Below are 27,718 nucleotides of genomic sequence, written 5' to 3'. Positions count from 1 at the left end.
ACTTAAAGTTGTGCATATTATATGCTCACACAAAGGGGTTCTCCAGCCCATGTGTGAACATGAATGCCTGAATACACAGCTCTAGAAGTCTTTCAAAACACTGCATACACATGGAGTTCCAGCTGCCTTTCTCTCTCTCCATTGGATAGAAGCCATGTGTTCCGCCACACACAGCAGTGTTATGATGCCAGAATGTATTCACGTGTGGTAGTATTTGGCTAAGTGGGTGTGGGCGGATTGGGCCAGTTCTGAGCAACAGGAGGTCTTGTCTGGAGCTTCAGCCTGGCAGTCATCCACAGCCTAGCTGGAAGATGGGAAAGGCAGGTTATGCAGCCTCTGGAGTTCTGGGAGGCTAGTGTCTCAGGCATGTGGCACCCTCCCAAACATCTGTTTGGGAAGCATGTCACAGTACTCTAGCCAGGCTCTGCTCGTTCCAGGGCTATGAGGAAGAGGCTGGAGTGGACAGAACTAAGAGTCAAAAAGAGCTCTAAGAAAGTGATGGTGATGTTGCACATTGCTTGTCAGCACTTACTCGAGGGCTGAAAACTTTCACAATCCTGCGATCTCCTCATTAGCAGTTTGAAAGAAAGCTGCTCTGGTTTTTCTGCTTTTGGTTTACAAGCTGGGTGAAAAATAACAACAACAATCTGTCCCTTCACCTTCCAACAGGGCTTCAGGAGGCTTTTGATCGCGATTGGGAATCTGGGAAGATCACATACAACAATTACAGAAATGGATCCGAAGATGCTGTTCTGGCTTACAAGCTTTTGGTTCAAACGGGCATCCAAGACAAACCCTTTGATATTAGCCAGGTAATTTAAAAAATACTACCTTAACACTTATTTGTTTAAATGGAATGATGCAAATGGGAAGTAATTTTCCTTCCTTCTTTACTGTTTAAAGCCTTAGTCAATATCTGGAATACAAAGTTGACAGTTAGGTCTGACCATCCCTTTCCCATACATGGTCCAGAGCATTGTAGACATTGAAGCTAAGGAATGACAGCTTGAGTAATGGTGACAGGAAACTCTAGATGAATCCCACCACACACAAGGAAGAGCTTATTCAAATGTATTCCTTATTACAATGGTGGCAATGAAGAATGAGACTTCTCCTACCTTTGCATCTGGACAATAATGCCCAGAGAAGCCATTCCTAAGGCTTATCACGACCCGACCACAAGGTTGAACAACCCAGGTGGCTTGCTGTGATTTGTTTTCTGAGCACTTTGCGAATAATGTTACTTACATCTGCTTCAAACTGAATGACACCTCAAGTGCAGAACTACGCTTCTGTTTAGTTTCAGTTGATTTAACCTAGAGATGTGGACAGAATCACTGGAAATGTCTGGCTGATCTCTTTGTGCATTTGAAAAACCTTCCTGGCTATTAGTATTGAGTTTACTGGTCATGAAGTGACCTTCCTTGAGGTGAGAGTAATTCCTGCCCTCTTGAAGGAGACAATTGTGATACCTCTGTTGAAGGAACCATTTGTAAACCCCCCTCAACCTGAATAATTACTGGTCTGTTTCCAACCTACCTTCTCCTGGCAGATGGCATGAACTATCTCAGTGGGCCCTTCAGAATCCCCTGCTGCTCTAGGGTTTTCTGCAGACCCCTATGTTGCTTCCTCTTGTGAAGTCACCCCTGGGCTCCTGGTCAGACTGAACCCCGATACAAGTAATCTTTTGTCACTTTTTCATCCTTCTTATGGAACTGCCATTCCAGAAAAGCCCACAGCCTGGCGATGTTTCCAGGATTTGTTCTGGCATCCGTTGTGCGTTGATCTTAACACAACCATAGTTAGTTAGCCTAAGTCAGCCTTCTTCATACCTTGATCCCCAGATGTCGTTGACCTACGACTCCCATCATCCTTTGCCAAACTGGTTGAGGTAATGAAGGCTGTAGTTCAGCAACTGCTGGGGACTCGTGGTGGGAAGAACTCTGGCCTAAATTACAGTTTGCAAGCCAGCTTCTGACTGTGGTTCCAAAGCTAACAAATGTTCATGAAAACATTCAGACACTAACCATAGTGCCATAGACCAACGCCCTTGCAGTTTTGAAGATGCCTGCATGAAAAGGGATGGGGGCAGATTCCATGCAAGCTCCCTCAGTCCCCTAACCATGGTTTGATGGTCAAGCAGCATGCCTTTCTCTCTCTCTCTGTTTCCTGTTCTTTTCTACTACTTTATTCTTTATAACTGATTTTTTAAAATAAAATCAGCAGCAGCACCAGGCCTAGGAATGGAGGCTGTTTTATTTTGAAAAAGAGATCCTAACCATTTATTTGATATGAGAGTAACCAAAATAGATAGTTTTACATCCTGGCATCCATTCGTTTCTTCTGCAATGCATAATTTATCTTGCTGGTTTCGTAGGCCCAAGGAGCTCTTTTAACGTGCATGTATGTGATTTTCTCTATTTGTAGTATTACATGATACAGTCTAGGGACATTTTTTAAAATCACATCTTCTGTGCTAGTCCCAGTCAAGACGAAGGAATATGAGTTTAAATGCACCTTGACCCCAAATCTGCTGAACCCCTGTGGGGCTTGGTTCACACAAAATGCTAAGCCAAACCATGGCAGTCTGAATGTGCAGAAGCGATTGCAGCCGCTTTGCTCCTACCTGGTTATTTTGCTGCTGTGCTATACTGACCTAAGCCATGGTTTGGTTTAGTGTGTGTTATCCAAACCCAGACTCATAGTTCAGTTCTGTGCAGACAAACCACAAGCTGTAGCCAGGGTACAGCTAAACCACGAGCCCAGGTTTGGACAACCATAGATTAGCACTGTGCGGTACAAAACAAGTGGTGAGGAGCAAAGCAGCCACAAGCCAACATAGGTGCTTATTCATGCTAGCCCATGGTTTGGAATGCATGTTAATGAGGGCATTGTTTTTAGTGGGAGACTTCTGCATTTCTCTGACCAATAGATGAAGTGTCACTCTGCATACATCTAGATCAGGCTTTCTCAACCTTGGCCCTCCAGATGTTTTGAGACTACAGTTCCCATTATCCCTGACCACTGGTCCTGCTAGCTAGGGAACATGAGAGTTGTAGGCCAAAAACATCTGGAGGGCCAAGGTTGAGGAAGCCTGATCTAGAGGCTTCTTGCATCTTCTGTACCAGCATACACTCTTATGAATGAGAGGGACTGTGCTTCCTTCTTTTGCCCCAATATGAGCGGCAAATCTGGCATAGTTTGCTTTCATTCCAATGCTTTGAGTTCAGCTTGCAAATTCTCCCAAGCCAGCTGGTTAAAAAAGAAAGAAATAGGTTTACTCAGAAGTAAGTCCCATTGGTTTCAGTAAGACCCCTGTACATGTAAGTCCTACTTCCTTTAAAAAAACAAACAAAAACAATTTATATTAAACATTTTCATGAAATAAAAAAGAACATGCTATCTCTCTGTTTATTTTGGTTCAGATTATAAAGTCTTTTGGTTACATTCAGTGGAAGACAATATGGTACTCAGAGATAGGGGAAGAGGGTGGGTGATAAACTTGCACACTATTCCCCCCCCCAAACTTGGTATATGTGTGACTTCCTTTGAATACTTTAAATAGAAAGAGAAGTTATTCAGGGCAAATCGTCATAATGTTAAAAATCTCAGATTTGTTCATGGGCATCACAAGCTAAATGGGAGAAGGAATGATACCTCCTGACAGATCATTCTTCTTTTCTCCAAAATTGCTTCCCCATTCCTGAGTGTGTGCTGAATAACGCTCCATCCTGATCATGAAAAACCCCTGCATATGAATATGCTCATAAGGTTTGGGCAGAGGGTTTTCCCTGTATTTATATGGTCTACTTTTTTGTAGAAGCACTGATGCAGTATCTGAATATTCCCATAGGCTAAGCAGCTTTGGATAGTGGTGTAGTCCCATGTTTTAGCTGCAGCTTGTAGCTGTTTGTACAGTTTTATTTTACATTTTTTGCCATGGGCAAGTTGGGAGGGCCAGTTATGCTATGTTACACTTATGTGTGATGTAGATAGCAGTTTCTCATTAGAATCATACAGTATAATTCCCAATAGAAGTGCTAACATCCATCCCCGCCCCAGGTACAACAGGAAGTACCTCAAGGAATCAGTTGTTGGGCCGTCTGGGTGGGCTGCTGCTGCTGTACCCTCATGAGTTTAATTCTAGCTTCCATGCCACCAGTCCTGATCTGCTAGTTTGAACTAGCAGCAATCAGCCTGGGAACTGGAACATGGTCCCTGTGTGGAGTACAAGTTCACGTGCGCTACAAGTTCATGCCAAACACTGCCAAAGCCCCCTTCTATCTAAGGACCCTTAAGGGAAGTGTTTAAAAGTCTGTAAAGGGAACTGTGTCGTTCCAAACTCCACTGCTTTGCTTTCAGGCAGAAAATAACATTCCAATGACCTTCTCAGGAGCTGTTTGCTAGACTCAAAAGCACGGTTTAGAGTACTTTGACGAAAGTGGTATTGGGTAATATTGAATGATGTTGATGGTTTTATTATTATCTGTACCCTGTCCATCTGACTGGGTTGCTGCAGCCACTCTGGGCTGCTTCCAACAAATATAAAAGCATAATAAAACATCAAACACACACACACACACACATATATATATATGAACAACAACTACTTATCTTTATGCAATATGCAAATCCAGGGAGGAGAGAGAACCATAATCAGGTGCCCTAAGAGACTTGTTTGTTTGTTTGTTTGTTTGTTTGTTTGTTTGTTTGTTTGGCAGCAAATGCAAAATGCAGCATGGAACAAATGATTGCCCGTGGCTCCTGATATAATTTCTTCTGCCTGGGAGGGATAAAAGTGTGCTGCTGCCTCCGCAGAGGCTGTGAGCTGTTCTCTGCAGTTCCAAAGACAATTTGAAGACATACAGTTGTTGCATATCCTGTGGATTAATTGAATCCAGATCTCTAGATTCCAGCCTTGCTTTTTTTTTTAGGCTCCTGTCACTGTTGTTTTTCACATAATTAGAAAGACCTGAAAATGAGAGTTGGGGCAGAATGAAAAATAAACAAAACAAAACCCCTTGTGTGTCGCCCTTTTCCTGGCATTTTCTGTATATCACCCCAGTTGTTTGGCGGAACATCTTTTGTTCCTAGAAAATCCGATTCAAATTCTCCAAATTCACTTACCCACGTGACCCCTGGAAGAGTGGACTCATCTGGTTTTGGGTGCTGGGCATTTTCTGAATACATAGGTCATAGGAGGCAAGTGTTAGCAAAATTTATACAGATGTTGTTTTATTTTTATAGCTCTCCTCCATTTACTGGGTGGCATTTCCTTCAGTGTTAACAACAGAGGTTAACTGCACACAGACGTCTATAGGACTCTTGCCAGATTCTCTCTCTCTCCCCCCCCCCACCCCGACCTCCATCGGTTCCTTTTTCTTTTTTTCTCTCAAAACTAGCTTTAAATATGTTTCTCCAGTTTGGTCATTTCCCCCCTCTTGGCTGCAGACAACATTTTTAGAATTTAGGTTTAATTGGCTCAGTCTTCATCTGGAACCTTCTGTTGATTCAATGTTTCTAATGAATTGCATGCAAAGCATTTTCCGCTATATGAAACCTCTTGAATTTAAAAATGTAGTTTTTCTACCATAAACAAAACTCTCTTTATGACATCTCTGCTAAGTATAAAGTCTTCTTTCAAAGGCTATTATTCCATTTTACATGCTGTTGCATAATGCCTTTCCTTCTTGTGTTAAAAGAATTGGGCATAAGTCCTAACATTCTGAACAAAAGTCCTAATTCCATCCTAAACTGTTCCTTCCTCTTCCTTCCCTCCCCATTTTTATTTTTATTTTTTTGCAGTTGACTAAACAGCGCCTGGTGGATGCAGATGGAATCATTAACCCCAATGCCTTCTACATCTACCTGACAGCCTGGGTTAGCAATGACCCTGTGGCATATGCTGCCTCTCAAGCCAACATCCGGCCCCACCGTCCAGAATGGGTCCACGATAAAGCAGACTATATGCCAGAAACCAGGTTGAGAAGTAAGGAACGCTTCCCTTTTAATGCCTTATGGTTTATATAAGTGCCTCGGCCCGTCTCTCGAGGCCTAGCAACTCCCCAGTCAGTTGACACTGCCCAGGAGTCAGACCATAAACAGAACAATATATTGCGTTTCTTAGTAAAAACTCAGGAGACAGGTTGTGGTTGTGTAATGGAGTAGAAGAATGCCGTGCGTCGGTAGCAGTTCATCATTTTGAAAAATGAATTCTTTAATAGTCTATATTAGAGGTCTAAAACTCGTTTCATGTTAATGTGCCCTGTTCATTTTCCATGGAAGGGGAGCCTTCAGTTCCCCCTGGTGTGCTGCCTTTGCAAATGTGGAGTTTTAATAATTGGGAGTTATATTTTGTTCACTCTGATTTTGTCAGCTTGGGGTGCTAGTTGGGTGGGAAAGAGATCTGTATAAAAAGGATCCTCTGCTCTTGCAATCCGTCCCCAAGTCACCCGTTTGCATTCCGAATAGCAATCCCTGTTTGATTCTATTTGCTTTTGCTCTGGATTTATTGGGTGAATTGCTGGTTGGTTATTGGGTGGCAGGAGTGAGGAGAGAAGAGGACCAGTACTTCTGGAAACACAACTGGATAACAAGCAAATTGTGCTTCACTGAATCCGAACCCTAAAGCTCATGGGCAGCCAGCCAAAACTTGTCCTAATGAAAATTTATAGTTGAGATTATAATAGGGCAAATCATGTTTAGTAAGTCAACGGAATGACCCTGCAGTGTCTGGAACACACAGCAGCAGCAAGAACCTAATGCTAGTTGTGTGATGGCTTTTTCGAGGGAGGAGTGGGTGGTATTGGGGACTTAGCATTGCTTTTTAAAAAGAGAGCATGGAGGAAAATTTGGGTGTGTTGAGTCACTGAAGGATAAAAATGATCTACTTCCTGAAATAGTCATTTGAAGTTTTTAATCTTTCTTTGATTGACTGTAGCATGCTCTAAAGCTCGTTTTTAATAACCAGGGAAAATGTAAGAAATGTACTGGCCAGCTTTAAGCTTTCAAAGTATTTAACTGATTACAAGTGCTGGCCCTGATTCACTGCTTCCTTTTTATGCTGTTGGGATTCCATGCTGTCAGCTATGCAATGATTTCAGAAGTATTGCCCTTCTAGCAGGGCAGTGCAAAAGTACATGAGGTTTTGCGATTCTCTCCAGTCAACTGTTAAACCCATTCTAAATCTTCAAATGTTAAGTCTTTGTTTGCTACTGTTCAGGCTTATGTAGACGGCTATCAACAAATACTAGTATAGTCAGCACAATGGATTGGCTATTTTAAAGCCCATTTTGTATGGCAGTGGGTGGTATCACACCTTGCAAGCTAAAATACTCTTAACATAGGTTGTTAAGGCTCGATTCCTTGACATTTTTTGTTAACTGATATCATTAATGATGGTATATGCTGTATTTATATGATTATCCCATTTTAACAGTAGGCACTGAGGCAAAATAAAAATAAATGAAAGATAACAAAGAGACTTGTGGGATATTAAAAACTAGAGTGATATCCAACTAAGTCAAAGATAAGTCAGTGTGGTGTAGTGGTTAGAGCAGGCATAGGCAAACTCGGCCCTCCAGATGTTTTGGGACTACAACTCCCATCATCCCTGACCACTGGTCCTGTTAACTAGGGGTGATGGGAGTTGTAGTCCCAAAACATCTGGAGGGCCGAGTTTTCCTATGCCTGGGTTAGAGTGTTGGACTGGGACCTGGGAGACCAGAGTTTGAATCCCCGCTTGAACATTAAGTTTACTGAGTGGTCTCGGCCAGTCAATCACACCCAGCCTAAGCTACCTCACAAGGTTGTTGTGGGGATTAAATGCGGAGGGGAAGAACCATGTAAGACACCTTGAGCTCTATGGAGAAAAAGCTGGGATAGAAATGCAATCAATCAATCAATCAATCAATCAATAATTCAGTGTACACTCAGTGATTTCAGAGGACCTACTGTTTGTATGACTAACATTGGATATCACCCAGTGATTTATTGTGTGGCATAAGATTTTGTGGACTAGCCATGAGACTGTATAGCAAATTCCAAAGGAAGACTTCATTCCAGCTGTAAACTAGCCTTCTGATATGTTGATTTTTAGTGAATGCTGGATAAAGTGCTTCTAAACGGCTGCTTATTGTAAACTCAGTGCTGCTCATGCTTGCAAATTTTGTGCAACATCCACGGCCTCATTATATTTCCCCATACCAATTTAATCTAGATGGTCTTTCTTGTCCCGGAACCTCCAGAGTTCTCCTTTCACCACTTGCTATATTTTCACACTACCATTATTGAACATTATAAGAACTTTTGGAGGGGTAGCCATGTTTGTTTCTTGCAGCACTTTTAATCAGGATTTAACTTGTCTGCAGAAAATCCAATGAGTAAAAAACAAATGTGGAAACAGGGAATTCTTGCCACAAAGGGTGTTGGTTTTAGGGATGCATCGATAATATTACAGTGTCCATTGGGGTGTCTTTATAACTCCCAAATGTATAGCATGATAGTGGGAAGGCTTGCCTGTATGAAATCTGAAATGTACTACACCTCTTCATAATGAAATGTACTGCTTCTGCTGCATTTTCTTGGTGTATCTGAATGTACCATTTAATGCAAATTAATCCATGTTGATATTCTGGCACCAGAGAGCCAAACTGCTTCATTTGTCTGTTTCACTCTGTATTCTGATACACTGTTTTTCCAACAAAAGTTTGTTTAAGCATTGTGTTTTTTCCCCTTCCCAGTCCCAGAAGCTGAGCCTATTGAATACGTTCAGTTTCCTTTCTACCTCAATGGACTGCGCGACACTTCTGACTTTGTGGAAGCTATTGAGAAAGTGAGAGCAATCTGCAATAACTACACCAACCTCGGGGTTCCCAGTTACCCCAATGGATACCCGTTTCTCTTCTGGGAACAATATATCGGTCTCCGTCATTGGCTCCTTCTGTCCATCAGCGTGGTTCTGGCGTGTACGTTCCTGGTGTGTGCCCTCTTCCTTCTGAACCCTTGGACAGCTGGGATCATTGTAAGTGTTCGCTGAAGCAAAATTCCTTTCAGCATAGCTCTTGCTACAGTCAGGAAGGTTTTGTTTATGTCTGGCTACTGATGGGGTATGCATATTGCATCATTCATGATATATTTATTCAACTTGAGGGGGTAGGGTTCATGAAAAAGGTATAAGCCTTAATAACCTTCATCCTTTGGCCTCCTCTGTTTGCTTAAGTTTAAAATAAAAATAAAAGTGTCTAAACTTTTGCCCTCATTCTGATACCTAGAGGCAAAAGAAAGAGAAATTATTAAATGATTTTTTTAAAAAGCGTCTTATTATTCTACAGAGCTAAGTGATTTTTGCGCCAAGATTTATTTTTCTCATAAGCAATTCATTATTACGTTCTGGACACAAACCTGTTACTTTTTGTTTTGGAAATTAATCTTGTGGACTTCCAAGTAAATAGCTGGAAAATAACAGTTCGCTCTTACGCTTGCTATTTTTGCAAGCGAGTCCCAAGGTTTTCAGGGGCCCAAGGCAAGGGACCCGAGATGCTCCCCAGAGTGAAGTCCTTCCTGACATTTCTCTGGAGCTGGTTTCTTTGTTGAGCTCTGGAAGTGTTCACGGCCTTAACACAAAGAGCCGCACAGGATTTCAGGGCCCAGCATCTGACTGCATCGGTTGCTCTCTGCTGCTGGCCTGATCTGAGGATTCCTGTGCAACTTCCTCAAGAGAGGACCAGTGTGAAAAATTGCCTGGACCCCCAAAGTTGGGTTTCATGGGGGAAGAAGAGTGCAAGGCAGGGTTGCAGGGTGTAGGAAAAATAGTCTGATGAATGTAAATTGTATAAACTAGTTTTTTATATGTTCTGGAAAGCGCTGGTGATCTTTCAGCGCACGGGCATTCTTTTTCAAATGGAATGTTGATGTTATGCTGTCTAAACTTTACAAACTTCCCTGTAGCTTGTAAAAGGGCAGAGGTAGAAAGCAATTACCAGGTTTTGTCCTATAGATGTGTGTACAGCAGGTATGTTAAAAGGCAAATGTTTAGTCTGGAGTAGCTTTCAAAAGTCATAGGCTGTGCATGTTATCATTCACGAGTCATTAGCTTATAAAATAATTTATTGCCGTGCCTATAGGGGGTGGAGTTTGCTTTCAGAAAGGGATTTTACCTTTTTAACCAAGTCTTCAGGCTTTCTCCTTCTTCTGTTTCGATGCCTTTTTCGTGTTCTCTACCCCCTGCCTCTAATATTGTTTACGAGGTAGATGAAAGAAGAAAAATAAAAAAGCCTCCCCTTAACTTTAACTGTTTGCTTTGTCCATGCCAATCCCCCCAAGTTCTTCAAAGCTAAGAGGCCCTTTGTAACCCGACACCCATCAGCTGATTATGGCATTCACTGTTTTCCATGCATTAACTACTCCCAAGTCATCTTCACTTACTCTGTAATTTGGTCAAAAGGTTGTCTGGGTGGGTGGGTGAGGGGAGCCCACATGCTATATCTTTCCTTGCGTTAATCACTATACTGGGACTACGTAAGTGGAGGTGGAATTCAGGAAAGAAGTGGAGAACGGCCCAAATGATTTCAGGCTGTATTGCCAAACAATAAGTGAAGCAAACCTGTATACTTCGATTTCTGCCTGGCTTCAAAGAAAACTATTAACTCGTGGTTTCTGAAGAGCCTAGACATTTATTTCAGTAATTAAGAATAATAAATACCAGTGGTTCACCTTTTCATTCTCCCTTTCCCTCTCCATTCTCCAGATGTTTTGGACTACAACTCCCATCATCCCTTGCCAGCTGGCTGTGCTTGTTAATAATTGTAGTACAAAACATCTGGAAGCCACCAGGTTGGTTTGCTGTTCTGTATATAAGAGGGAAAGTTGCTAATTGCCATTTGGATCTCTTTAGGTGGTGGTGCTGGCTCTGATGACAGTGGAACTCTTTGGTATGATGGGTCTTATTGGGATAAAACTGAGTGCCGTGCCTGTAGTCATCCTGATTGCTTCTGTTGGAATTGGAGTGGAGTTCACTGTTCACATTGCCTTGGTAAGTGGAAGCTGAATATCTCATTTTGTTCTTTGATAAACCCGTTTTTTTTTTGGAAAAGAAATGCCCCCTTCATGCCAAAAAATACCTTGCATGTGGACAGCTAGTTCCTCCAAATGGAGATCGGAATACAGTGATACCTCTGGATGCGAACGGGATCTGTTCCAGAGCCCCGTTCGCATCCTGAAGCGAACATAAGACGTGACTGCACGTGTGCGGGTCGCGTTTCGCCGCTTCCGCACATGCGTGTGACGTCATTTTGAGCATCTGCGCATGCGCAAGCGGCGAAACTCAGAAGTAACGCACTCCGTTACTTCTGGGCCGCAGCAGAGCGCAACCCAAAAATATTTAAGCTGAAGCGTATTCATCCCGAGGTATGACTGTAGAGCTCTTCCCCATGTATTCCTAGTTTTCAAGGAATTCTTTGATGTGGAAGAAGTGGAGTATTCAATCATGTAGACTCCATCCGCATTCTGAAGCAATGCTCTAATAGGGTGATTGTACACTTCCTTCTTTCTGAGTAGAAATACTGTAATAAATTAAAACACAAATCGCACAAAAATTACAAAGCATTAATACACCCAGCTTCTTGCCCTTGTCACCAGAGTTAGATAAGTCCATGCAGACGACTGGCACCGGGCTTCCATAACGAATTTTATACAGGTAAATGAATTGAACCTGAATCTTGACAAGAGGGAGATGCTGTGGTTTGGTAGTGCCTGGGTCCAGGAATTAGGTGAATGGCCAGTGCTTGATGGAGTTGCACTCTCCTTGAAGAAACCGGTGCATGGTTTGGGGGTATTTCAGTATTTCACGTTGTCACTGAAGACTTGTATGTTGGTAGTGACGCAGAGTGGTGGTACCCGCAAAGCACTCTGCAATAACCACATGGGCAAAAAAAGTCACCTGACAACATTGTTACACCAGGTGAATGACCATGTGGATGGCCCCACTCACCTGTCAGACTTTGGCTTTGAAGAGTAGGGGAGATAATGATCTGGCCTGCCAGTGAGATCCGTGTCCTCATCCCTATGCGAGGGTAACATCCCCCCAAGCTGCTTCCCATGCCAGCGTGACCCCACCCGGAGACTGGGCCTTTTTGTAATTTACAGAAGGGGCAGCAGAGCAGTCTCTCCATCCGTGGCTTGGGACTTTTCATATTACCTTAGAGGTGTTGGAAGCACCTCTGCCTTAGCAACTTCCAAACCACCAGCACAAAGTAAGAAGTTGTTGGTTGTTTATTATCGCTTTGTTTTTACTCTAGAGCAGAAGAGAGGCACTTGTGGCATTTTCTGCCCCAGCAGCCAAAACAATTTGACTAGCTTAGGTACTGCACACCTTGTCTCGGGGGGGGGGGGGTGAGGAGGGCCACATTTTTTGCTGCTGCTTCAGGCAGCGAGATGTCTTGGGCTGACTCTGCTGCAGTCACGGGGCTTAGCCTCCCAGGGAGGGTTGAATTCTGACACCTCTCACTTTACAGATTAAGCCTTCTGATTGATTACAAAATAAATGTCTGCCTTAAGCCTCGCTAGCCAGTTATTCATATATGTATAGTAAGAAGAACTGTCAATTGCCAATTGCCGTTGTAGCATCTTTCCTCTCCTCTGGGGACTCCCTCCCCCTTAGGAATCTTCGTAAGCTGCTCACACTATTCTGATGGCATGAACTTCATTCTTTCCCAGGCCTTTCTGACTGCCATAGGAGACAAGAACCGCAGGGCTGTCCTTGCCTTAGAACACATGTTTGCACCTGTGTTGGATGGAGCTGTGTCTACGCTGCTCGGTGTGTTAATGCTTGCAGGATCCGAGTTTGACTTTATTGTCAGGTAAAACATGTGTGCATCCTGCCTCCCTTTGCTTAATTAAAATTAAATGAATGTAGCAGAGCCTCATTTATCTGACTAGGCAAGGGCGCCTATAATGGTTACTGGATAATCTGAAATTTGGTTAAGAGAATCACTATTTCATTGGGATTAGACTATGATGTTGAGCTGTGCTGGAACACCCCAAGTGCAAGTTCCTCTAGCTCAGAGTTGCCCACACTGACTGGCAGCAGCTGTCCAAGGTTTCAGGTAAGGGATTTTCCCAGCACTGTCTGGAGATGTGCTGGGGAACTTTGATCCGTTTATATGCAGAGCACATGCTCTGCCCCTAAGCTGTGGCCCTTTCCTGATCACATAAGTGAGGTTCCTTTCATGGGAATGCTGTCATGCTTCTCCACTGCTGCAGTGCTGTGCATGATGTGTTTGCTTATGCCATGGTTTCGTTTTTACTCTGCTTTATTACTTTGCTAGTTTCATTTTAGTAGCTGTTTCTATTGCAAGTACTGGATTTTGTTAAAAATACTTTTAAAAGCTTCCTGCTCAGAAAAGGCCTTATGCAGCCTATAGTTTGTTCAACAGCAACATTAAGTTATTCCCAAAGAGTGGTTAGCTGGAGGCGACCTTTAACCTAAGCACTCTCCCAAACTATTTACATGCAGAGTACTTTGAGTGGAGAAGCCTGAAAAACTATAAACATCCTGAAACTGAAACTCCCTTTACCTCACCCCCGCCACTGAAGATTATAGAACAGTTTGGCTGACCAAAATGAAAAGTTCAGGGTAGAATGTGAGCAGGCAGGCACCTATAACATCACGGAATGTAACATAAAATACACAGTGAAGCCTGAAGGCCTTTCTGTCTGAAGCTAAAGGGAGCCTGTTTTCTTGTGGCTTTAATTAAGAATGTGAATACAGCAGATAAAAGCGTAGAGCAAGGGTTTTTTTTCCTCTCTGGGAGGGAATTTGAGAGGGGTGATGAAATGGATCCTGTTTTGCTCCAAACAGTCTGTGCAAAGTCACTGAGCAGAAAGGCAAAAAATGTTGTCTGTTTTGCAGAATTGCAGGGCAAATAAAACAAATCAAAAGAGCGAGTTAGTAGGAGCTGCAATTAAGGCAGACAGCAGCTAGATTGATGATGAAGAATAATTAATACAAATAGCAAAAAAGGTGTGTAAAGTTGTAATAAAGGGGGGAACTGCAGTGCGGAAGCATATATTATTGTAGTTTCTCACGGCTTTATGAAATCATAACCTCTTTCTAATCTGCCTCAACCTATAAACTAGTATACACCTTGGTGCCACTGCAACCTCCCCAAGCCCACAATTTCCCTCACCTACTTAGTACCTGCGCCATGCCTCCTGGTGATCCATCGCCAGCCCCACTTTGAGAAATGATGACTCTACAGATCAGTGAGCAGAGTTTGGCTCATGGAACGAAGTGCTCTTGGGTCTTAACTCCCCACCCCCACCCAAACAGCCACCTGCACCCTTTGAAAATCTGCTCTGTGCAGGGTGGGGGGAATCTGTGGAACAGCATGAAAGGTGGAGAAGTGGGCTTTACAGAGAAGGGGGAACTGGCAAAGGGGAGAATGACCCTCTGCTGGATCCAAATGGAAGGATTCCTTCCACAAATCCTTTTGAACCCAACCTAGTGTGCTACTGCTCCCTCTCGGTGACTGAGTGTGTATATGCACGATAAAGAACAGCTGGAGAAAGTTTGCAATCCGCCAGGCACTGCTACTGACTGTCCCCCATTCATCTCTGTGGGACTTTTGCTCACACTCTGCTCTAAACAAATGGGCGTTACCAGTGCTTGGGTGGATTGCAGCTGTGGTCTACTTAGGTAATAAGGATTGTAACACCATTTTCCAATTGGAATTGAACTTTGAGGTGTTTGGTTTTTTAAAACAATTAAGCAGCATATAAATTTTATGAAATGAAATAAATGGGTATTTTAACACTTTTAACTTTGTCTTTATTCATTTGGCCTTCTCGTTGTCTAACACAACCAGGGTTTAGCTTCCCTGTTGTTGTTTTTAAAAGATGGCTCTCAAGTCAAGGAGCAACGCTTGGGCCTTGTTTCAAGGCCTGGGGAAGGTGCCAGACTATAATGGCAAGGAGTAGGTTTTTAGCCCAATAGCTCGTCCAGGTAGAGCTTTTGTATACTCAAAGTGGTCAGATCTGTAATCACCCTGTTTATACTAGAGTTAGACTGATGGGATGCAAATGTCTCCAATGCCTCATGTTGATGGTGTGTCCCAGTTAGTTTACACTAGTGTAGGACATAAGCTAAGCCAGCTGGATCAGGCCAGTGCCCCATCTAGTACAGAGTTCTGTTCTCACAGTGGCTGACCAGATGCTCACGGAAGCTTGCAAGCGGGACGTGACTGTGGCAGCACTCTGCCCAGCTGCAATTCACAGGGATGCGGGTGGCGCTGTGGTCTAAACCACTGAGCCTAGGCTTGCTGATCAGAAGAGTGGCAGTTCAAATCCCCACGACGGGGTGAGCTCCCGTTGCTCGGTCCCCGCTCCTGCCCACCTAGCAGTTCAAAAGCACGTCAAAGTGCAAGTAGATAAATAGGTACCACTCCAGCGGGAAGGTAAATGGCGTTTCCGTGCACTGCTCTGGTTTCGCCAGAAGCAGCTTAGTCATGCTGGCCACATGACCCGGAAGCTGTCTGCGGACAAACGCTGGCTCCCTCGGCCTATAGAGCGAGATGAGCGCCGCAACCCCAGAGTCGTCCGCGACTGGACCTAATTTTCAGGAGTACCTTTACTTTTACCTTTACTGTTTTGACAGTGGAGCTAGAACCTAGCAATTGTGGCTAGTAGCCACTGACCCTCCATGATTTAGGGTTTTTTGGTGCTAATGCAGGGTAGAAATTCCTATACGTAATCCTACTGTAATAGCATGACAGTTGTAGCTTTGCACGTTAATAAGATTTGATCTGTTTAAACCATTGGCAAAGAGGTTGCCCCCTTCTGCCCCTTTCTTCAAACTGTTGCCCAAGACCCAAAGCCTTGAAATCCATTAGCTTTAAAATGCATCTTTGAGCTTAGCCTCTGTCGTACCCCCCCCCCCCAATTCTGGATACCCAACTAGTAAGGCTTTCCTCTTGCTGGCAGGTTTACCACAGTATTCATGAAGGATACCAGACCTTAGCCCTCAATGGTGGGAAAGGACAACCACTCGTGCACTCTCCTCTTCTTCCATAGTACTTCAGCCTTTATGTTTGAATTGGCTGACACAAAACAAGAGCATTCAGAGATGCTAAATTGTTCAACAAAAGATTAGCCTGCAATGCAGCTCTGCTATTGTAGAGTGCTCTTTCTCAGCACAATGCTCGGGCTCACCATAGAATGCCCTGCATTTTCTTTGCAAAAAGCTGGTTCCTGTGTCTAAAAAGGTTGCAATTTGAGCTATTTGGTAAAACTGGAACTCACAGAATTCAAGGCGGAAAGTTGTGATTAATGAATGGCAAGGGAAAGCTTTACCTGATACACTAGAGATTTAATTAGAGATTCTGCTGTTAGACGCAGAAGCATTTCACAGTGGATTAGCTGCTGGGAGAAGTGGGCTTCTTTTTCCTTCTAGGCTAAATTGTTTAAATTCTACACCCTTCACTTCATTTGTTTGCTTCTGCTGCTTCCCCCCCCCTTTTTTTCTTTTTTGCTAATGGGGGCCCCTTTTCATTGTATTTGTGCTTTCAATCTGTTCAGTCATTCAGTTCGCATTCCATATTTTTGTGTTTGTGTAACACATTCATAAATAACATTACATGCTGCAAGATTTCGATAAATTAACAAGCGTTTTTTCTTTCTTTCTTTCTTCCCTTTTTGAACTAACACTTTGGGTTGTGGAATGTAGCCTCTCTAATCCAAAAGGTAAAAAGAAGGGGGGGGGGTTTGAAAACCCTGCATACTGACTTTGTACATTAAAGAAAAAACATTGTTGAGTGTTAGTGTGTTTGTTTGTTTAGTAAAAGGTGTTTCATATTTTTGTTTACAGTTCTAAATCATATTTTCAGCTTTTTAACACATAGTATGTTGAAATATTCCAGGTATTTCTTTGCTGTTTTGGCAATTTTAACAATCTTGGGTGCTTTGAATGGACTGGTGCTACTCCCCGTTCTCCTTTCCCTTTTCGGACCATATCCTGAGGTCAGTATTGTATTACTTGCAAATTGTGGTTGTTCTTTTCACTGCTACTAATTATTATGTTATGTACTTTACACTTGTGCTACTTCTAAGTATGTTGCACTGCTATTTGGCAGTTTGGTGCAGAAAACAGAATTTTTTCGTTGCATATACATTGGAGCATCTGAAATCTGATGTGCTTGTGCAAATCTAACTTCTTTAACTGTTTTGTGCTAAAAAGCAGTCTAGCATGGTTGCTGACCTCAAGAGCATGGCATTTGCCATCAGGCGAAGAAGACAACATTCTTCCTGATATCCAAATCCATTCATGTACTTATTTCTCGCAGTATCACAACAAACCACCAAGAAACAGTACCTACTAAAGCTCAGAAACTATAAACTACAAGTATGGGAAGTGAGATACCCCCAAATTTAATTTGCATCTATTATTGGGTGCCACAATCTGGTCACTCTTGTGGAGCTCCTTGTAGGCAGGTGCTTCCCATTTCCTTTTTATGGGCAGGGGAATGCTGTGTTCATGCGTTATAAGAAAACACCTGCACCATACACCACTTAAAAAGTCATGGCTTCTTCCAAAGAAGCCTAGGATCTGCAGTTTGTAAAGGGTGCTGAGAGCTGTAAGGAGACGTTCATTTCCCTAGTTATTGTTGTTTAGTTGTGTCCTATTCTTCGTCACCCCGTGGACCAGAGCACTCAAGGCACTCCTGTCTTCCACTGCCTCCCACAGTTTGGTCAAACTCATGATAGTAGCTTCGAGAACATTGTCCAACCATCTCGTCCTCTGTCATCCCCTTCTCCTTCTGCCCTCAATATTTCCCAACATCAGATTTTTCCCCAGGGAGTCTTCTCTTCTCATGAGGTGGCCAAAGTATTGGAGCCTCAGCTTCAGGATCTGTCCTTCCAGAGCGCACTCAGGGCTGATTTCCTTCAGAATGGATAGGTTTGATCTTCTTGCAGTCCATGGGACTCTCAAGAGTCTCCTCCAGCACCAGAATTCAAAAAGCATCAGTTCTTCGTCGATCAGCCTTCTTTACCATTTCCCTCAGAGAACTGTGATTCCTAGAGTGGTTTAACAACCAGTCCTTCACAGGGTATTCTGGAAATTCCCTACTTTGTGAGGGGAGTTGGGATCTCCTAACAACAACTCTCAGCCTGAACGTTTACGGTTCCTAGGGTTATTTGGAAGATGCCAAAATTGTTAAAAGTCGTATAACAGTGCTTTAAATGTGCAGGTTTGGCTGAGATCCCCACATGTGTGTGGAGTATTCCAAAACAGAAAGCAAACCCTTGTGCCAGTGCTAGGAATGTCTGTCTAATTATTTATTACATTTCCACCCCACCTTGCGCTGTCTAAGAAGCTCAAGGTGCCCACCATATCTGATCCTCACAGCAACCCCCATGAGGTAGGTTAGGCAAGGTCAATCAGTGAGCTTCATAGCTGTGGGGGGCGGGGATTTGAACCCTGGTCTCCCAGTATACCACACTGCCATTCATTCAAGCTGATCACCCCCAATAGAGTGCTTATGAGTAGGATTTGGGCCTGCTGCCAGCAAGCCTGTGCTTGCCCCATATTAAGGTTACCAGACACCCCCGTTTCCCGGGGACAGTCCTCGGATTTACAAATCAGTCCCCATACAAAATCTATTGAAAAGTGTCCCCGGATTCATTGAAAAATATCTGGTAACCTTACCATAGCTGTAAGCTGCTCCTGCTGCCACCACCCATTGCTTCCTCTGTCACAAGGCCCCATGATAATTTATCATGCATTCAGGCAAGGACAGGTAGAGGTGGCCTTTGGTGGTTCCAGGCCCCAGCCGAGTGCCCAGTTGAGTTCCAACATCCTAATGGGGGAAATTACACTCTGCACATGATTCCCAGAGAGAAAAAGGCTCCTGGAAGACCTCTTCAGTAGAAATTGTGTGTGGTGTATCATTTGTCCCAGGCCAATTCGTGGCAGGGGAGAGGGGGCGGCCTGCAAGCAGCTGAAGCTGTCGCTTCCCTGTCTCAAATTGAGTTGGGACGGAGGAAGGGGGAAGCTGTGGCAGGCCCCTGGTGAGCAACTGCAATGAAAGTTTGCAACGCCCTTGGGCCTTTGTTTGTGTTTAAATAGTCCCTTTTGGGCTCGTGCCTCCCTTTGGATCATGCATGTGGAGTCATGAATTCTGTGCTAAATTAATGCAAGTTAAACAGATTTGCCCATTTCATTCAATTTGCGTGTTTGTTTTCACTGTCAGTATCATACCATTCCCTCCACCCCACCCCAAGAATTGGTTTGCCCTCAGCCAAGAACAGTTTGTGGGATATGGGGTGGGGGACATAATGTAGAACTTTTGCAACACTATGGCACAATTAAAAATCTCTATTTTGTGTGCCCGTCCACCAAACCTCAGATGACAGAGGGACCCTGAGCAAGTCTTCTGTGCTGAATAGTGCATTGATAGTTACGCGTGGAAGGAGGGAATCCTTAGGGCAGAGACTGTGATCTACTCCCAGTGATCTACCCCTTGGCAGTGATCTACCCCTTGTCATTGGAGGGAGGAGGACTGTGCGTGGGGAATATCTAGTGATATTTTGACTATTACAATCCTCCCCTCTTTATCTTCATATAACAATTCTGGTTCGTATTTGCTTTTAACATACATTACAACCCCCCTCTTTTTTCTTACATCAGATGCGATGAATTCTTCCACTAATAGAGTTGTTGAGCTTTTTGGGGGAAGGATTGCACAGAGTTTTTTAGCTTTCCCCCTATAACTTTTTGTACACAATAAGAATCCCGCGATCTACCAGGATCAGCCAGGGATCTACCGGTAGATCACAGTCTACTGGTTGGACATCCCTGCCTTAGGGTATTCTGGCCCCAGGCCATTTAGGGCTTTAACAGTTAAGAGGCTATGTACTAGACTTGGAAATCAATTGGTAATGTAGATTAGAATAAAAAATCAATTTAAGACACAGTTTGATAAAAGGTATTAAATGCAGACATTCAATGCATGCTTTGATATTAGAAACATTTTAAAAATGGGAGCAGTTTTACTGTAGTTCCTCTCCGAAGTGATGGGAGCTTATTTCACCAAAGGTAAAGTTATTTTCTCCAGATGCTTCTACTGACACCCACTAAGAGTTTTTAAACCGTCATTCCTAGGTTTCCCCAGTTGATGGAAGGAGCAGGTTACCTACGCCATCTTCTGAGCCTCCCCCAAGCATTGTGAGGTTCACCATACCACCTGGTCATGCACAGAATGGGTCAGATTCTTCTGATTCTGAGTACAGTTCTCAGACCACGGTATCTGGAATCAGTGAGGAGCTCCATCAGTATGAGTCCACTCAAAGATCTGGTGCCCCGGTCCGCCAAGTAATTGTTGAAGCAACTGAAAATCCAGTATTTGCCAGATCCACTGTAAGTAACCCAAATCTCTGTTTCTCTTTTCCAGCTTTCATGTATAAATCTAACATTCCATTCCTTAACTAGTTTTATAGGTGCTGCAACATAGATGTAGAGCCACATTTCTCAGATTGGTGCATATCTTAGGCTAGAGTCCGGTCTGAAACTTCAAGCCTGTGACAGTAAGATATCCAGGCTGATCTCCCAAACATATGACCATAATTTATGGAAGATTCATTTTCCTACATGCACACACACACACACACCAGTGCCCAGTTTCTCTTTGGAGTTGCATACTTAAGGAACATTTAAAAAGCAAATCACCACTTGCACAGGGATAGTCACAAACATTCCTATTACCAAAGGTGCCCTTTTTACAGTAGCCACAGTTACGGAAATGGCCGCAGCAGCTTGTTCCCACTAAAGTTTATCTACACTGTTGCATATCTTGGCACATGATTTCAAGGAGAACATAAATGCTGCCTTTCTGAAAATTGTCCCTTAATTTTTGGCTCTACTTGATGTGAACCTCAAAAGCATTTCAGGAAAGAATGGGAAGTGTTGGTGCCAATTCAGTACTAAAAAAGGAAATGTAGGCATAGTTCTTTGTATCACATTTCCCCCCTATTTGCAGATTTTTGGGATATGGGGATGTGTTTGATACAACTCTGGTAATATTGCCTCTTTTGACAGAAGGGCAAGTTTGTAATCTGGCAGGTTCTCTCACACCCACTAAGTTTCCTTGGTGAAATTAATAATGTAAAATAGGTTGGCTTGAAAAATAAGAAAACGAATCTTATCAGAGCAAAGAATGGCACATAAACCACCAGTCTTTTTTATTATTATTTCCAACTGTACAATATCTTTATTTCGTTTAATTGTTATAACATGGAAGGTATACAGGTATACATGCTCTAAGGTATACAGAAGATACAGTGGTACCTTGCAAGACGAATGCCTCGCAAGACAAAAAACTCACTAGACGAAAGGGTTTTTTGTTTTTTGAGCTGCTTCGCAAGACGAATTTCCCTATGGGCTTGCTTCGCAAGACGGAAACGTCTTGCAAGTTTGTTTCCTTTTCTTAACACCGCTAATACAGTTGAGACTTGACTTCGAGGAGCAAATCATAGAACGCGGTGTGGTAGCCTTTTTTGAGGTTTTTAAAGACTTTGGTGATTTTTTGAAGCTTTTCCAAAACTTTCCCGACACCGTGCTTCGCAAGACGAAAAAAATCGCAAGACGACAAAACTCGCGGAACGAATTAATTTCGTCTTGCGAGGCACCACTGTACAGTGTAAATTATTACATTGATAAAATTCCTGTTTTCCATTCTGTGTCTATCTCATTCTATTTTTGTGACTTCCCTCCACCACAACACGACATCCTTTAATATATTTTGAACTTGTCATTGTGTAATATATATTAGTTACTTTGGCCCCCAGAACAATCTTACAATAATTTTTTCCACTCCTTTGCGAACTTAGTCCATGCATATCAATAAATTTGTTTTGGAACAATGTTTTGTCATATATTCTTCTAAACAGTTCCATTCCTTCTTAAGTTTTTGATTCGACTGAAATCTAATGGCTGCTGTCATTTTAGCCAACTTCACATAATTTGCTTAAACCAATCCTCTATTGAGGGAATCAGTCTTTTGCCCCTTCAAGCAGCTTAGCCACCATGTTCTTTCTGGTTGTGGAGGAGCTACCATCATTTGTTGCCATAGCCTTATTAAAGATTTCCGTGCCCCATTTCCTTCCCAGGTGGTTCAGCCGGATATAAGGTATTATCAGCCAAGCCCAAGATCACAGGCTTACCAAGAGTCTGGATCCCAGCAAACCTGGCATCAAAATAAGCAGCCCAAAAGGGAACCAAGAGAAGGACTCCGGCCACCCCCTTACCGGCCGCGCAGGGATGCTTTTGAAACGTCTACTGATGGGCACTCCTGCCCTAGTAACAGGGACTGCTCCAGCCAGAGAGCTCGTTCTCAGAACAACAGAAACGCAGCCTTCACTGCCACGGGCACGTCAGTGCCTGCGTACGGCCAGCCTATCACTACTGTGACTGCCTCAGCATCAGTTACTGTCGCTGTGCACCCTCCAATGCACGGCCACAATACTCGCGGAGGAGGCTTTCCATCCTACGAGGGATACCACGAAAGCGACCATGGACAATTTGAGGACCCTCACGTGCCTTTCAATGTCCGGTGTGAGAGGAGGAACTCTAAAGTAGAAGTAATAGAAGTGCAAGATGTTGAATGTGAAGAGAGAACTCGTGGCAGCAGCTCAGATTAAGGTAAGGGTTTCTGCAAGATCTAGAATCCCAGAAGAACTTTTCCATGTGGAGAAGATGATTGTGCAGTTGTGGAAGGTTGTATGGTGATAAGAAATCAGAAGGCTGTCAGACACATAATAATTTTTAGGGTTATATCGTACAGTTGCATGAGGAATTGCATGATTGTACACTTATTGGTCAAGGGACGCGGGTGGCGCTGTGGGTTAAATCACAGAGCCTAGGACTTGCCGATCAGAAGGTCAGCGGTTCGAATCCCCATGACGGGGTGAGCTCCCGTTGCTCGGTCCCTGCTCCTGCCAACCTAGCAGTTTGAAAGCACGTCAAAGTGCAAGTAGATAAATAGGTACCGCTCCGGTGGGAAGGTAAATGGCGTTTCCGTGCGCTGCTCTGGTTTCACCAGAAGTGGCTTAGTCATGCTGGCCACATGACCCGGAAGCTGTACGCCGGCTCCCTCGGCCAATAAAGCGAGATGAGCGCCACAACCCCAGAGTCGGCCACGACTGGACCTAATGGTCAGGGGTCCCTTTACCTTTACCGTTACACTTATTGGTTACTGGAAATTCCTTGTCTGTGGAGAGCTAGAATATTGGGGGAAAGGCTTCTAAGATATTCTATCAAATGTGGTAGCTTTCAATAGACAAGGAGTCTTTAATGTGGGGGAACAGTCAATCATGCTGTCCAACACCTAAAGTGCTACAGTCCCAGAAAGGTACTAAACTTTGTGTTTCCGCTTCCATTTTCAGCTGACCATGCTTTCTCATTTACAGTGGTGCCCCGCAAGACGAATGCCTCGCAAGACGGAAAACTCGCTAGACGAAAGAGTTTTCCGTTTTGGAGGTGCTTCGCAAGACGAATTTCCTATGGGCTTGCTTCGCAAGACGAAAATGTCTTGCAAGTTCCTGCTGGTTTTTTCCCCTCCCCCCCCTTTTTCTAAGCCGCTAAGCCGCTTATGAGCTGATCCGATCAGCAGATAAGCCGCTAATAGCGCTAATCCGCTAATCCGTCAATGGGCTTGCTTCGCAAGACGAAAAAACCGCTAGACGAAGAGACTCACAGAACGGATTCTTTCCGTCTTGCGAGGCACCACTATATGTTTATGTGCAAACACAACCTAGGAAGGACAAAGAAGCAGTAGATATATAGAACGGGAAAGTAGATGGAAGAAAAGTTTTCACTATTAGAGATTTTAATGGTGGAAAAACTAAACTTGAGAGACTTTACTTTTGCCTTTATTATTGCTTTTGTTAGGGACATCTGTGAAAAGCTAGGATGTGCATAGTTTAGTGTAACCTGCCTTAGAATAAGTACACAGACTGAATTGCCTGTGATTTCCTTTCTTCTGTAAGATTCTAAGGGTAGTGAACGCAGGAAAACTCAAAATCCAGATATGAAATGATGTTCATTTAGTTCAGATGCTGGTGCTAACTTGACAAAAGCTGAGACTCACATCTGCCCGTTGTGATTGTGAACCTGGGCAAGCTAGACATCCAGAAATGGAAAAACTAAGAATTAACAAGGCCCTTTTTTTTAAAAAAGGACCTGTTTAAACCATTTGGCCACAGGAAGTCAGTGACATGGCTGGGAAAAGAACATAGGCCTCATGGCTTTTAATTGCAGAACTTGTCAGATGGCTTGGGGCTGAGGTGATTTATTTATCTTTGCTGAACTTTAGGTGAACAGTGGGGCTCCTTTTTTTGTCTCTATTTGTACAGGGAAATAACTGAAGCAAAGAAGAGGCCAAAGATGGGGAACCACCTCCTCTTTCCAGAACTGCTTGTAGAAAAACTGCCTGAAGTTATGAAGAAGAACAATCCTGCATCAGGGCAACAGTTCACCATTACTGTAACCTATTGTATTATTTTGTGAAATATTTCTATAAATATTTAAAAGATGTACACATATGTAATATACAAGAGAAACCATGTAAAGTAGTATAATCTGGAGTTATTTTGACTCCTGTTTAACGGAGTGGGGACTGTTTTGTTTGTGCTCTGTTTGTACATTGATCTCTGTGCCACAACTAAGCTTAATCTAGTCGTAAATTTCAGCATATGTTTGCTGCTGCTTAAAATATTGTATAATTTACATGTATAATTCTATGCAAATATTGCTAATGTATTAGGGTTTGTTTGTTTTTGTTTGTTTTGTAAAGGTACATATGTGTGTGCGTGTGTTAAAGTATTTTTAAAATTTCCATATCACAGCCCTGTGGTAGTGATATGTTTCTGTTAACTTTCAAACACGCTATGCGTGATAATTTTTCTTTTTCTGTTTTTTCCCCCCTTTTTTTAAAAAACGAGCAGAAATGAAGAGCAGTGTGTTTAACCTTGATAAGTGTAGCTGTGGGGGGCGGCTTTGTGGTGTGTGTGTGTGTGTGTGTGTGTGTGTGTAGTTGTATACTGTAGTTACTTTATGGAGCACCCACTAGCGGGAATTTCCATCACGTGCCCCACTGAAATTCTTCTTTCGTGTTCAAGTATATGGTTTTTGTGCTGTGCTAATCCAATGGGTCATGTGCAAGAGATTTTCTCAGAAGTGTGTGCTTACTGTTCCTTGACCTTGAAAAACAACCCACAGTGGCTAAGGCTCCAATCTTGCACATGTATACTTGTGAGTAGGTTCCAGTGAAATTAGTGGGACTTCCATGAGTGGTATTCAAGCTGAAATCAAGTTAGTCTTGACTGATGGAGTTCATTGATTTCAATGGTCTACTCTGGGTGTGTATGTAGCCACATGTAGAATTGTACCTAACTTGGTAAAAAGAAAACTAATGAAAATATTCTAAGGGCTTAACAGCTGCTACTGACATTCATCAAAGAGCAGAGATAAAGGAGAAGCGTGGACAGACTGGGATTAGCATTTGTGGGTTCTAGTTCCTGTTGTACCAAATTTGATTTTAGGGAAATGACCTAATCTGCCTATACCTCTTTGCTCATATGTACTATGGTTAGAATTGTGTCTCTCAGCGGTGATGAAGGTTTTCATCCCCAGTGAATCATACGACAAGAACGCATAATAAAGTGTTGCTTGAAGCTAGAGGCTACTGAAAGCCTTGGCGTGTGCTAATTGCATAGATATGATTTTTTAAGAGACAGTTCTTGCTACATTCTGAACCTAGTACAACTAATATAGTTGCCATAGTGCCGTATGTCCCCATAGTTTCAGAAAACTTCAGGTAAATAAAAGGCGGCTTCCATTCAGGAAGTAGTTGAATTGGTCTCTTAATACCTCCAGGTTATTAACCCTGGGAGAGACACAGCCCTGTTTTGATCATGCTTGAACTGGAAGGACCAGTGGTGGAAAGAGAGACTTGAGCCAGAAGGCACCGCATTGTTTCAGTGGTACATAAGCTACTGTTTAGAAGGGCACCAAAGCTCAATCTACAGCTCCAGCTTCCTGTCCAACGTGAAAAACGCTTGTGACAAAAAGGGCCCAATTGGGCCCTAGAAGTGTCACGATGTCAGACGATAAAACAAGGACAAAAGCTCTGCAACAGAACAGGACGCTACGAATTGCAAGCTACCTTTCACTGCCAAGAGTTGCAGCGGCAGAGGTCATGGCGGCGCTCCACGGATTATGCTTTGGGGCCACTCACTCTGCACTCTAGCACCATGATTATTATTATTGAAACAGGAAGAGAAGCAGAAAGTGGAAAAGGCTTTGATGTTCAATAGCCCCTTCACCTTAGCCTGTGTGTGTGTGTGTGTGTGTGTGTGTGTGTGTGTGTGTGTGTGTGTGTGTGTGATCCCCCCCCCTCTTTTTTGTGGGGTGCCTGCTCCTTGGTGCATAGTATAGACCATCTGTCTTCTTGTCACATTGGCAAAAAGAGATCTCAGTGGCTGGCTGTTCTGTTTTTTTGTTGTTGTTTTTAATTAAAAACTTTAATTTTTGTTGATATTTATATTTTTGTATCATAAGAATGTTTTCTTACAGTATTTGTCATGCCAGTTTATAACAAATGCAATGCAGGGATTTTATTTCTATTGGAAACACAATTACAGCTATGTTTCTACTTTTTAATGGAATCTTTATTTGTATAGAATGCTTACTAATGTTAAATAGGAAGAGAGTATATAACATTTACATTAAGGACTCATTTTGTAGCTTTTTAGAGTGAGGAGTTAAAAGGAAAAAAAATATTCAGACTGGGTCTCATTGCCTGCTTTGTTTTGAGCAGAAATGGGTTGTGTTTCAGTTACAAAGATAAAAGTATGCCATATAATTTATTTATATGAAAATTTATTTTTGTAGTGTATATAGTAGCCCTCAATTCTTTTGACAGAATTATATTTTTAAAGAGTTTATATGTAATGATGATACCATTATGTTTTGGAACATTACTGAGACATAAATACAATGCACATTTTTAATTACAAGTCCCATTTGCAAACAAAGAAAATGTTAACAGTGTTAAAAGAGAGTGTGGATATTCATGTCATTCTGAACTGTTTTAGTTGCCATTTTGCGATCTAGCATGGTTCTCAATTTTAAATCATGAGTGAAAATTTGTACAAACTCTCTAAACTTTAATGTTCAAACACTGATAGAAATTCTAACATGAATAAAAAATATTATAACTTATTGGTTACGTATTTAGTTGTTTGTGGAATGTTTATTTAAAACACGGAGAGTCGTATCGTTTAATTTGAGTCAGGCAATGCAGCAGAAACAATGCTATAGACAAGCTTCTTAGATGATGCAAATTGTTAAGTTAAAATGCTATTCATTCATTCATTCATTCATTCATTTATATCCCACCAACGAACTCATGGTGGTGTACCTAATTCTCCACCCCACACTTATTTTATCCTCACAACAACCTGGTCACCCAGTAGGCTTCATGGCTGAGTGGGAATTTGAACCCGGGTCTCTCATGTTTTGGGCCATCTTTCTAACCACTACACCACACTAGCTCTCAGTATTAAAGTAGGTTGCCCAAGTGCACAGCCAGAACTTTGTCTCTGATGGACTGAGACTGCTCTGCTCATCAGAAATGGCAAAGAGAACATAAAAGAGGAGGCCTACTGC

The 27,718-nt window shown here is 42.8% G+C and overlaps 1 protein-coding gene across 2 annotated transcripts in view; it reads left to right on the top strand.

Annotated features, from left to right (window-relative positions):
* Positions 1-27,282, top strand: part of PTCH1 (patched 1) — a 115,322-nt gene extending 88,040 nt beyond the window's left edge. For both annotated transcript variants that reach the window (XM_081213533.1, XM_081213532.1), the window contains exons 16-24: positions 670-812; positions 5,806-5,989; positions 8,742-9,022; positions 10,895-11,032; positions 12,715-12,857; positions 16,914-17,013; positions 20,156-20,410; positions 22,159-22,690; positions 24,403-27,282. In XM_081213533.1, coding sequence (XP_081069659.1) covers positions 670-812; positions 5,806-5,989; positions 8,742-9,022; positions 10,895-11,032; positions 12,715-12,857; positions 16,914-17,013; positions 20,156-20,410; positions 22,159-22,689 — 1,775 coding nt within the window. In that variant the 3' untranslated portion in view covers position 22,690; positions 24,403-27,282. The remainder of the gene's footprint in view (positions 1-669; positions 813-5,805; positions 5,990-8,741; positions 9,023-10,894; positions 11,033-12,714; positions 12,858-16,913; positions 17,014-20,155; positions 20,411-22,158; positions 22,691-24,402) is intronic.
* The last annotated feature ends 436 nt before the right edge of the window (positions 27,283-27,718 follow it).

This window comes from Podarcis bocagei (genome assembly GCF_964188305.1).
Source record: "Podarcis bocagei genome assembly, chromosome: 11".
NCBI lineage: Eukaryota > Metazoa > Chordata > Lepidosauria > Squamata > Lacertidae > Podarcis > Podarcis bocagei.
The sequence above is the reverse complement of the archived record's forward strand: the minus strand, read 5'-3'. Positions and strand labels throughout refer to the sequence as shown.